This window comes from Cynocephalus volans, chromosome 5, assembly GCF_027409185.1.
Source record: "Cynocephalus volans isolate mCynVol1 chromosome 5, mCynVol1.pri, whole genome shotgun sequence".
Taxonomy (NCBI): domain Eukaryota; kingdom Metazoa; phylum Chordata; class Mammalia; order Dermoptera; family Cynocephalidae; genus Cynocephalus; species Cynocephalus volans.
The window spans coordinates 122,515,164-122,528,301 of NC_084464.1; the positions used below are offsets into that span (position 1 = coordinate 122,515,164).

Genomic DNA, 13,138 nt, shown 5'->3' on the forward strand with positions numbered 1-13,138 from the left:
AATGGCTCTTTTACAGGAAAGATGAACTGTATTCCAAGCTTCAACACCTGCCTTCAAATTGCAAAAGGAAGCAATCACAATGGCCTAGCATGGAGAAAAACTAGACATCAAAAGCACTCAGAGACATCACATACATCCAAGTTCAGAGACTAGAATTAATAAAACAAATGTCATGTGTCCAAATCATTACCAGATATAGATTTGTGGGCTCCAAATTAAAGAGGTTTCACTGGGAGTAAAGATTATGGTAAATTCTTAATAGAATAAAAAATTTTTGTCATCCAACTTCAAAGCAATTTTTAACATAAGATAATAATAATATGCTAGTTACTTTAAGAATTAGAAGCATCTAAACAAAAGAATGAGATATACTAATGAGCATGAGTTAAGGAAAAACTAGAAATTGCTCTACATGCCCATTCTACCCTTTATCATCCTAAAGTTTTCTGTTGTGTCACATTTCATACTGAGGATGCAGGAACAGACTTTCAATCATATGCCAAGCATCAAAAGATAATTAAAATGAGCAAAATTTAAGTAGCTGAGTTTAAATATAAGAAGGAAACCTCAAACTTTCTTTTCTCTCAGATATTGTTCAGTATTAAATTGTATTTTGAGTGACAATTAGGCATTTTTTCATGCTGTCTCACTGCTCAAGAACCCAGAGTAGCTCCCTAATGTCTATGGAATCCACTCAGCTCCCATTCACCTGGCCAACTTTCAGGATCATGACCTGTTCAATGAAAAGACATGGATTTTAAAGCACCAATTCAAGCAGCAGCTATATTGTTCCCCATCCCCTGTCGGCCAGAAAAGCAGGAAAGCAATTTATGAACATACTTGGAGAACACAGTTAAAAGGTTTAAGTTCAGACATGTATATACCACACAATTTCTGCCCTTTGGAATATATAGCACATTATCAGGAAGTCAAGAACACAAGTAACTGTAAAATAACAAAGATAGGTTTTTATGGGGCAACATACACTGAAAAGTAGCCCAGAAAGGGAGTTAAGAGAAAAGTTCCATACTGGTCCCCAATATCAAACAACTTTACTAGTCTTGGAAAGTCACTTAACTTGCCTCTCTAAATCTGTGAAATGAGGGGCTTAGAACAAATTATTTCTAAGGTATTTTCTAGCACTGATATTATAAAGTTCTGTGGAGTTAAAAGTAATTTAATAAAGATCCATCCCCGACCCAGCCCAGTGCACGCGGAGCAGGGAGACATCCAGCAGGAGAGGCGGAAGCTCAGCAGAGATGACAAACCCTGTGATGCCAGCGCACAACCAAGCAGGTAGGCCTCACCACTGCCACCAGACTCCATCCCCAGCCCGGCCAAGTTCATGCTGACAAGAGAGGCAGCTCCCTGGAGAAGCCCAAGACCCGAGGCAACCACACAAGACAGTAGTGGCAAACTGAGCAGACACTGAAATAGCCATACTAAATTGGCAACCCCAGGAACATCCTAGCCAGACAATAGTGTCAAACCAGTGGACTGAGAAACCCATTGCCAAAATGACTAAACATAAAAGGAAAGATACCAGAAATATGAAAAATCAAGAAAGTATACCACCAAAGGGTAATAACTCTGAAACTCTAGATCCTATAGAACAAGAAGCCTTAAATGTATGACAAGGAATTTCGAGTGATAATTCTAAGGAAACTGAATGAGATACAAGAAAACTCAGCTAGACAACATGATGAAATGAAGAAAAGTATACAGGACCTGAAAGAAGAAATGTATAAGGAAATCAATGCCCTGAAAAACAATGTAGCAGAGCTTGCTGAACTGAAGAATTCATTCAACAAAATAAAAAACACAATAGAGAGTTTAACCAGCAGGATTGCAGAAGTAGAAGAGAGAACTTCCGACCTCCAAGATGGGCTGTTTGAAATAACACAGGCAGACAAAAAAAAAAAAAAAAGAAAGAAAAAAGATAAAAAGCATTGAAGAAAATCTAAGAGAGATATCAGACAACCTTAACCACTCAAATATCAGAGTCATGGGTATTCCAAAAGGGGAGGAAAAAGGAGATTGCATTGAAAACATATTAAACAAAATAGTGGCAAAAAACTTCCCAGTTATTGGAAAAGACAAAGATCTTCAGATTCAGGAAGATCAAATATCCCCAAACATATTCAACCCAAAAAGGTCTTCTCCAAGAAGCAAATTGGCAAAACTCAAAGACAAAGAGAGAATCTTAAAAGCTGCAAGAGAGAAGCATCAAATCACCTATAATGGAGCCCAATCAGATGAACATCAGACTTTCATCAAAAAACCCTAAATGCCAGAAAGGAATAGGATGATATATTCAAAATACTAAAAGACAAAGATTGCCAGCCAAGAATACTTTACCCCACAAGGCTATACGCTCAAAATAAAGGGCAAATAGTATATTTCTCAGACAAACAAAAACTGCGGGAGTTCACTACCATACAACCACCCATACAAGAAATTGTCAAGGGAGGACTGGGTTTGGCACCTGAAAAACACCTACCACTGCCATAAAAACCCAAGAAAAATCAAAACCCACTAGTATAATAAAAATGGCATTCATGAAGAGAAAACAAATGAACAAAAAGGCTTTCTACAACCCAAGGAACCAACAGATACAGAAAACAAACAGAAAATCAGAAAGAAAAGAACAAAAGACACCTAAGACATCCAAACAAAAATTAATAAAATGCTAAGATTAAATCAACACTTTTCTATAACAACTCTTGATATAAAAGGCTTAAATTCCCCAATCAAAAGACACAGACTGGCTGACTGGATTAAAAAGGAGGAAACTATATATTGCCTTCAAGCGACCCACCTCGCCCATAAAGACTCACATAGACTAAGAGTGAAAGGACGGAAAAAGATTTACCATGCAAACAGAAATGAAAAATGAGCTGGAGTAGCTATTCTTATACCTGATAAAATAGACTTTAAACTAAAAACCATAAAAAGAGATAATGAGGGCCACTACATAATGATAAAAAGATTGATCCACCAAGAAGACATAACAATCATAAATATAGACGCACCGCATGTTGGAGCAGCCAGATTTATAAAACAAACTCTATTAGACCTAAAGAAAGAAATAGACACTAATACCATAATAGCAGGGGACCTGAACACCCCACTGTCAATATTGGACAGATCATCTAGGCAAATAATCAGCAGAGAAGCACAAGATCTAAACAACATACTAGACTAATTGGACTTGGCAGATATCTACAGAACATTCCATCCAACAACCTCAGAATATTCATTCTTCTCATCAGCACATGGAACATTCTCCAGGATAGATCACATGTTAGGTCACAAATCAAGTCTCAACTAATTCAAAAAAATTGGAATTATCCCATGTGTTTTTTCAGACCACAATGGATTAAAATTAGAAACCAAAAACAAATGAAATTCTGGAAACTATAAAAACACAGAGAAATTAAACAGCATTCTACTTAATGACATATGGGTCCAAGAAGAAATCAAATAGTAAATCAAAAAATTTATTGAAACTAATGAAAAAAATGATACATCATACCAAAACCTGTGAAATACTGCAAAAGCAGTACTAAGGGGGAAATTTATCACATAAAATGCTTACTTCAGAAGAATGGAAAGATGGCAATTGAACAACCTAACACTTCACCTTAAAGAACTAGAAAAACAAGAAGAATCCAAACCCAACGTTAGCAGATGAAAAGAAATCATTAAGATCAGAGGAGAACTTAATGAAATTGAAACCCCCCCAAAAATACAAAAGATCAATGAATCAAAAAGTTGGTTTCTTGAAAAGATAAATAAAATTGAAAACCATTAGCATGGCTAACTCAAAAAAGAAGAGAGAAGATCCAAATAACAAAAATTAGAAATGAAAAAGGTGATATTACAACTGATACATCTGAAATACAAGGAATCATTCGAGACTACTATAAACAACTAGATGCCAACAAATTTGAAAATCTGGAGGAAATGGATAAATTTCTGCACATACACAAACTACCAAAACTGAGCCAAGAAGATGCAGAAAATCTGAACAGACCAATAACAATAAAGGAGATTGAAGCTGTTATCAGAAGGCTCCCAATAAAGAAAAGCCCAGGACCAGATGGATTCACAGCAGAATTCTACCAAACATTCAAAGAGGAATTGACACCAATTCATTACAAACTATTCCAAAGGATTGAACAGATGCAAATCTCCCAAACTCATTCTATGAAGCAAAAATCATCCTGATACCAAAACCAGGTAAAGATACAACCAAAAAAGAAAACTACAGGCCGATATCCTTGATGAACATAGATGCAAAAATCCTCAATAAAATACTGGCTAACAGAATACAGCAACACATATGTAAAATTATACACCATGATCAAGTGGGATTCATCCCAGGGATGCAAAGTTGGTTCAACATACACAAATCAATAAATGTGATACACCATATTAATAAAGTCAAACACAAGCACCATATGATAATCTCTATAGATGCTGAAAAAGTATTTAATAAAATTCAACATTCATTCATGACAAAGACCCTCTATAAGTTAGGTATAGATGGAAAGTATCTCAAAATAATTAAAGCCATATATGATAAACCCACTGCCAATATAAACCTGAATGGGGAAAAGCTGAAAGCTTTTCCTTTAAGAACAGAAACTAGACAAGGATGCCCACTCTCACCACTCCTATTCAACATAGTGTTGGAAGTACTAGCCAGAGCAATCAGAGAAGAGAAGGAAATAAAGAGCATCCAGATTGGAAAAGATGAAGTCAAACTGTCCCTGTTTGCAGATGACATGATCCTATATATCGAACAGCCTAAAGCCTCTACAAAAAAACTCTTGGAGTTGATAAATGATTTCATCAAAGTAGCAGAATAAAAAATCAACACACAAAAATCAGTAGCATTTCTATTCTCCAGTAGTGAACATACAGAAAGAGAAATCAAGAAAGCTCACCCATTTACAATAGCCACCAAAAAAATAAAATACTTAGGAACTGAGTTATCCAAGGATGTGAAAAATCTCTATAATGAGAACTATAAACCACTGCTGAGGAAAAATTACGGGGATACAAGAAGATGGAAAGATATCCCATGCTCTTGGATTGGAAGAATCAATATTGTGAAAATGTCCATACTACCCTAAGTGACAGACCAATTCAATGCAAACCCCATCAAAATTCCAATGACATTTTTCTCAGAAATGGAAAGAACTATCCAGACATTTATATGGAATAACAAAAGACCACGCATAGCCAAAGAAACGCTGAGCAAAAAAATAAAGCTGGAGGCATAACACTACCTGACTTTAAGCTATACTACAAAGCTATAATAACCAAAACAGCATGGTACTGGCATAAAAACAGACACCCTGATCAATGGAATAGAATAGAGAATCCAAAAATCAACCCACACACCTACAGCCATCCGGTCTTTGACAAAGGCACCAAGCCTATACACTGGAGAAGAGACTGCCTCTTCAGCAAATGGTGCTGGGATAACTGGATATCCATATGCAAGAGAAAGAAACTAGACCCATACCTCTCATCATATACTAAAATCAACTCAAGATGGATTAAGGATTTAAATATACACCCTGAAACAATAAAACTTCTTAAAGAAAACATAGGAGAAACACTTCAGGAAATAGGACTGGACACAGATTTCATGAATACGACCCCAAAAGCACGGGCAAACAAAGGAAAAATAAACAAATGGGATTATATCAAACTAAAAATCTTCTGCACAGCGAAAGAAACAATTAACAGAGTTAAAAGACAACCAACAGAGTGGGAGAAAATATTTGCAAAATATACCTCTGACAAAGGATTAATATCCAGAATATACAAGGAACTCAAACAACTTTACCATGAAAAAAAACAAGTAACCGGGCCGAGCCTGCGGCACACTCAGGAGAGTGCGGCGCTGGGAGCGCAGCGACGCTGCCGCTGCGGGTTCGGACCCTATATAGGAATGGCCGGGGCACTCACTGGCTGAGTGCCGGTCACGAAAAAGACAAAAAAAAAAAAACAAAAAAAAAAACAGGTAACCCAATTAAACAATGGGCAAAAGAGCTAAATAGGCATTTCTCAAAGGAAGATATATGAATGGCCAACAGACATATGATAAAATGATCAACATCACTCAGCATTCGGGAAATGCAAATCAAAACCACACTGAGATACCATCTCACCCCAGTTAGGATGGCTAATATCCAAAATACTGTGAATGATAAATGCTGGTGAGGTTGTGGAGAAAAAGGAACTCTCATACATTGCTGGTGGGACTGAAAAGTGGTGCAGCCTCTATGGAAAATGGTATGGAGGTTCCTCAAACAATTGTAGATAGATCTACCATATGACCCAGCTATCCCACTGCTAGGATTATACCCAGAGGAAAGGAAATCATCAAGCAGAAGGTATATCTGTTCCCCAATGTTCACTGCAACACTCTTTACAATTGCTAAGAGTTGGAACCAGCCCAAATGTCCATCATCAGATGAGTGGATACAGAAAATGTGGTATATCTACACAATGGAATACTACTCTGCTATAAAAAAGAATGAAATACTGCCATTTGCAATGACATGGAAGGACCTAGAGAGAATAATGTTAAGTGAAACACGTCAGGCACAGAAAGAGAAATATCACATTCTCACTTATTTGTGGAAGCTAAAAATAAATAAATACACAAAAAAACGGGGGTGGGGAGGGAAGAAGACATAACAATTACAATTCCTTTAAGTTGATACGACAAGCAAACAGAAAGGACATTGTTGAGAGGGAGGGGGGATTGGGAGGAGGGAGGGAGGTTTCGGTAATGGGCCACAATAATCAACCACATTGTATATTGACAAAAGAAAATTAAGTTTGGAAGAAAAAATAAATAAATAAACAAAATAAAAGTAATTTAATAAAAACTGAGCTCATAAATGAGTAACTGACCTCTTTTGATCTTCCATGACTACTGTCAAACTAGGTTAAATGCTCCTTGTGAGAGGGTTTGTTCTCTGTCCCCATATCCATCCTCCCCTTCTCTTCCATGCAGTATTAGAAGCCCTCCCGAAATGTTTTACTGTGGTACATGGCCATTAGCAAGGTATTAATTCTTTCTGTCTCCACTACAGATAGATATAGGCACATGACCAGTTTCTGGTGATGAAAAGTTAGTGAATAAAGGATCTTGCCCTTCACTCTTTCCTCCCTTGGCCATGCACAGTTGTAGAGTTCCTGCGGCTTCTTCAACCACACAGATGAAGGGAATCCCCTAGGGCAGGGTTCAGCAAAATATGTCCTACGGAACTACACTGACCTACCACCTGTTTTTTAAAATAAAGTTTTATTGAAACACATACATATGCTTTCATTTATGTATTGTCTATAGCCATTTTCATACTACAACAGTTGGCAAATCCTAAAATATTTCCTACATGGCCATTTACAGAAAACATTTGCCAGCCCTGCCCTAGGATATGATGGAATAAAAATACCTGGGTCCATGGATGAACTCACTGAGCAGATCCTGCTACCTACCCTCTGAAGTCACATAATTCTGAACTTATATGAGAGAAAAAAATTGCCCTCTTTGAGCCACTGTATTTTAGTGTCTTTTTATTATAGGTGTTTAATGCCTATTCTAACTAATATATTCTTCCTCTGTATTTCCATGTGACCCTTTGTATACATCATGGCACATACCGTACCATATTGAAACTATTTCAAGTTTCTATTTCAGCATAATGTCAAATTCTCCATCACACTTGTATTATTGGAAGGTAAAAGGAATTTTATCCATCTTTATAGCCCCAGGCTCTAACATTTAACACACAGTAGTTATTCATTAAATGTGTGATGAATATATGATCGATGAGGGAAGAGAGAAAATAATTTATTGCTAAACCCAGAATAATTTTTAACATCAGTAACATAAAATTGATTATACTGTCAAGAGACACTTTCATTAATTCATTCAACAAATACCTATTAAGCACCTATGATGTAGCAGGCATTTTGTAGCCATTAGGATACAGAAATAGAAAAAAAGATAAATTTATCGATCTTTGTACAGCTTACGTTCCAGTGAGGAAACACTGAAAATAAGCAGAAAATAAGCAAACATATATATTATCCTTTATTATTAGTGACCAAGAGTTAAGAAGAAAAATAAAGCAATGTGAGAAAGTATCAGGGAAAGGTTATTGTTTTACAAAGACAGGTCAGGGAAGGATTCTCTGATAAGAAGAAATTAAACTAAGATCTCAAAAAAGTGAAGAAGCAAGTCATGCAAATATTTAGGAAGAAGGCATTCTAGGTAGTGGGAAGCAATGTGAGTACAAATTCCTGAGGGAGAGCCTTACATGGCTTGTTTGAGAAAGAGCAAGACCAGCATAGCCGGAGCAGTGTGAGAGTAATACAATAAGGAATGAGGTAATAGGGTAAGAAATGAGGCAAAAGGCTCATGGACAGGCTTGCTGGCTACAAAAAGAAGTCCGGATTTTACTCAGAGTAAGATGGGAAGCCTTTGAAGGATTTTGAATTGAAGAGTGGTACAATCTGACTCACTGTTTTAAAAAATCATTCTTGCTGCTATAAGGGAAACAGACTGTGGGGACATGGGTTAAGGGTGCTGTCAAGAAACTCTGTTGAGAGAAAATTAATTTGAAATATTAATGTGTGTTTATTGTAGCACTATTTACAATAACCAAAATATGGGATCAACCCAAGTGTTCAATAGTGAAAAAATAAAGAAAATGTGGTATGCACACACAAAAGAATACTATGCAGCCATAATAAAGAGTAAAATCCTGCCATTTGTGACAACACGGCTGGAACTGGAGAACTTGATGTTAATTGAAATAAGCCAGACACATAAAGACAAATGCCACATGATCTTACTCATATGTGGAATATTAAAAAAAAAAGAGTTGATATCACAGAAGCAGAGAGTAGTAGACTGGGGAGGGGAAGATGAGGAGAGGTTGGTCAATACTTACACAGTTACAATTAGTTACCAGGAATAAGTTCTGGTGTTCTATTGCGCAGTAGGGTCACAATGATAAGGTATTGTATATTACAAAACAGCTAGAAGAGAGGCTTTTGAATGTTCTCACATAAATAATAAATGCATGAGGTGATGGATATACTACATAGCCTAATTTGATATAGATATATAGATATATATCTCCCCATAAACATATATAATTACAATGTGTTGATTTTTTTAAAATGTTTTTAATATGAAAAAAATATATTATTATGGGCATACTCACTCTTTAGATTCCTGAGTTCTTTTAGTAACATGCTGTACAACTGTGTCATAGCCAGATTCCTCAATCTGATTCTCATCAGATGTGCATTTTTCCATTTCTTCTTCAATCATAGGCCCCAAAGTGTTGCGTATATGATGTCTAAGGTATTTTACAAATTCATAGCTAAAACAAATATTTTAAAAATAAATGTGATTAACATCATGAGTTCACTTACTAGCCATATTCAGAAAAAATGCTAGCACAGAAACGTTTGTAGCACATCCAGATTCTTACTTTAAACCAGGATTAAATTGACCATTTATCACAAATCATCAAGCTAATCTAGAATTTTGTTTTGTTTTGTCTTATTCTGAGACACTTGGCAAAGATCATCATCTGAAGATTACCATGGGAGGGAAAGCAAAGGGGCAGCCAAACTTTGGTGGGTTAGAAGTCTCTTCACATTTTTCAATACTCTTATCTTTAACATGTGATGCTGAAGGACAGGGAAAGCAGTTGTCAAAAATTTCCACAATTATTCAAGCTGAAGAGGACAACCAGACTGGAATACAGTAATTACGAAAGAATAAATAGGAAAAAGTTAAGCTCCCATTATGAAAACAGAAGAATTTTATGTACATTTTGAAAGTGGTACCAGACATAAATTCCACCTAAACAGTTCTTGCCTATCTTTACACAGAGAAGTACTTCAGACAATTCAATATATTAGAGATATTCTTCTTCATTAGACACAGTTAGGTTGACACTAATATTAAAATTAGCTTGCAGACTAAGACAATATAGCAAATATGAGAAGGCAAAAGTTCTACAAGGTACATAATTATTTCATAAAATATTTACTAAAAATAAAGGGCAATGGTTATAATTAATATCAAGATTTAGAAAGATAAAAATCTTTGTGGTGTCCCAAACAACAAAAATAATTTAGATGAGCCATTTTTGTAAATGTCACTATATTTAAGACTTCCAGTTTGAATATTCACTGTACTAGAGGTTCACATATATAAAGTACAAGAGATCAAGGAGACCCTGCATAATTTACTTCCTATAATTATGAGTACATCATGGTATCCAGCATATAGTTTTCAATCTAATATTTATTAAATAACTGAATTTCCTCTAAAGAACAGCCACCTTAACCAAGAATGAGCCAAAGGATCTCATCTTCCATTTTAACTGCTTTTGATTGGGATTTCCTGTTCTGCTGGATTCTCTGTACCTCTAAACACATCACTGCTTTCTGGAATCCTCTTGGCTGCCTCAGTACTGTAAGTGGCCTGCCATAGACACTGCAGGCCTCAAAAGTAGAGATATTTGACATGAAGCTATGTGGTAATACAGCTAAAATACAGGCTCAGAATCAAAATGGCCTGAGCATCAACTCCAGCCCTACTACTTACTAGCTATGTGACTCTGCGCAAATCTCAGTTTTCTCATCTGTAACCTGGCAATCATCATATCTACTTCATCCCATTATTTGGAAGAATTAAGGAGGCAGAAGACAGGAAACTTCAACTTTGTAACTGTAAACTACCAGATTAAAAAGAGCTTGGCAAATGTATTCTCCGCTCTCATAGACAGCTTTAACTTCACATTCAATACTTACAGGTATAGATCTGCAACATAACCAGCACCATTTTAGACAAGCCCAAGTACAAAATGGCACCGCCCACCTCCTCCCCTCCCCTCCCCCCTTCCCTTTAGGAGAAGTCTCCTGACTTAAACAGAAACCCCTTTTGCTTCTCCACCCCATCCATATTAGCATAATGACCCTCCTTGATGGTATCAGCCAGCCCTTGGCGCACTATATAAGCTCTACCACCTCCACACTTGGTGCTGTCCTGCCGGAGACCAGCTCCAATCAAGTTTTGGAGTCCTTGAAAGAGGGATGAGGAAGCCCGCGAAAATAAAAAACACAGACAGAGACCTCAGTGCATCAGTATGCATGTTCTCTCTCTACGGGTTGTCAGCGTGTTGCAGCTGGAGCACAGTAGGGCATGAGACAATGCCTTTTATTTAGTTTTTTCTCTGCAGGGGGTTTTGGGGTACTATTTTTATTATATCAGCAAGCTTGAATTAATAATTCAAAAGGGACAGGGGAAGCCAGTTTTTTTCCTTCATTAGCATGTCTCAGGTGATTAGCTCATGCTTCTTCCTTTTGGTATCAGGCTATCAGATCGGGACCATCTTCTCATTGTCTTGAAGTTAACCTGTGACCTTTTCCGGTTGGCAAGCTGTGGTTAATAACTACCCTATTAACAGGGTGGGACTATTGCAGTTGTAAAGTGATAGACAGTACTACCATATGACCTATGTCTATTGCTAAATGTAAGTACAAATTTGTTAAAAGGAAAAATGCTAACATTTAAATTCTAATGGAGGTGTAATGATTTTATGTTTTAATGGAATGAACCTACTGTTCATATGGAAAAAGAACAGTGGATATTTGAGCAGCATTATCATGCACATTTTAAGGTTATGCATTTGCTGTGGCACTGCAATCTTGATCTAAATGTTAAAGTGTCCTTGTGCACAGCACCATCCCTCACAAAACTAGGTGTACTCTCTTATTCTTCTAAGATCTAATTTTGCAGGTTTAATAATTTTACAGCATATATTTTTATCCCAATCATATAATTTCCCATTAATACCAACCATTCTCTTGCCATTAATATAATCTCTAGTAAATGATGTTGGCCAACTTACATTAGGCTGCAGCTCATAGTTAGTCATGAGCGGGGCTTTTGGAACATATGTTGGTGTGGTCAATTTATCATAAGGGGATAATTTTGAATTGTCCAATTTACTCGGATCCTCGGTGGGAATGTTTAGTTCAATGACTGCATAATTATTTGTGTTATTTTTATAATCTTTTGGGAATTCAGAGAACTGCCACACTAACCAAAATATCGAAAGAGAAGGCAAAAGCCACGAAGCCGAGGCAGGAACCCTCATGGTTGTAGCAAGTGCTCGTAGCTGCAGCCTTGCCAGCAGCTCTCCCTCCATCGGCCTTACCAACTCGGAGAGGACAGCCCAAGCTGACTCCTTTAGGATCCTGCCATGGCATGGACCACACCACTGTCCCCCATTTTCAGGGCAGTCCCAGGCTGTCCTCCATTTTGAGCACAGCCCGGCAGATTTTCTTCAATAAAGCTTGAACGGTACCCAGCATCTCGGCTCACCTTCTTTCATCCTTAGCTCTTTTTTCAGTCCAAACTTCTCTCCAGAACACCAGACCTATATATTAACTGCTGTGGAGTATACTATAAAGCAAATATATTTCACAGGGCCTAGTTTCTTGTACTTTTGGGTTTAGACTAACTTCTTAAAAGTACATATAAAATGTTGACCTTGCAAAAAACAGGAAATTTTCCCCAGGCTATAGTCTCTGTTGTAAGATAAAGAATTGTAACACAGAGAGTTTCAAGATGGCGGCGGCTGCGGCGGCTGGCGCAGAGTAGCTGAGGTGGAAAAGGTGGCCACTGGGCCTCAGGCAGCCGGGAAACTTGTGGACCTTCCTCTGGCCATCTCTTAAGGGAGGACTGCTGCTGCTGGCCGGTCGTGGGGGCTCAACGCCACTTTGCCCCCGGCAGGAGAGGCTGCCTCATTTACCGGCAACAGCTTTGAAGTGTGGAGCAGGAAAAGAACTGATTCTTAGCTGCAAAAGCGAGTCTTGAAACAGGGAACACGGCGCCAGGGCTGCTGTGGATGCAGCCAGGATCCCGGAGGCTGGGGCCGCACTGAAGGCGGCCAGCTGCCCTATTCAGGATTCGAGGTTTCAGGCCGGCATTAAAGAAGATTCCTGGGAGCGCCCGAGCGGCGCCGCGACTGAACAGCCCGAGGCGGCAGCGCCGAGAACACGGAAGGCAACAAAC

General features: G+C 37.7%; 1 protein-coding gene across 2 annotated transcripts in view; it reads right to left on the bottom strand.

The window, feature by feature from the left end:
* Positions 1–13,138, bottom strand: part of TBC1D32 (TBC1 domain family member 32) — a 235,283-nt gene that overhangs the window by 205,098 nt on the left and 17,047 nt on the right. For both annotated transcript variants that reach the window (XM_063097734.1, XM_063097733.1), the window contains exon 2: positions 9,264–9,425. In XM_063097734.1, coding sequence (XP_062953804.1) covers positions 9,264–9,425 — 162 coding nt within the window. The remainder of the gene's footprint in view (positions 1–9,263; positions 9,426–13,138) is intronic.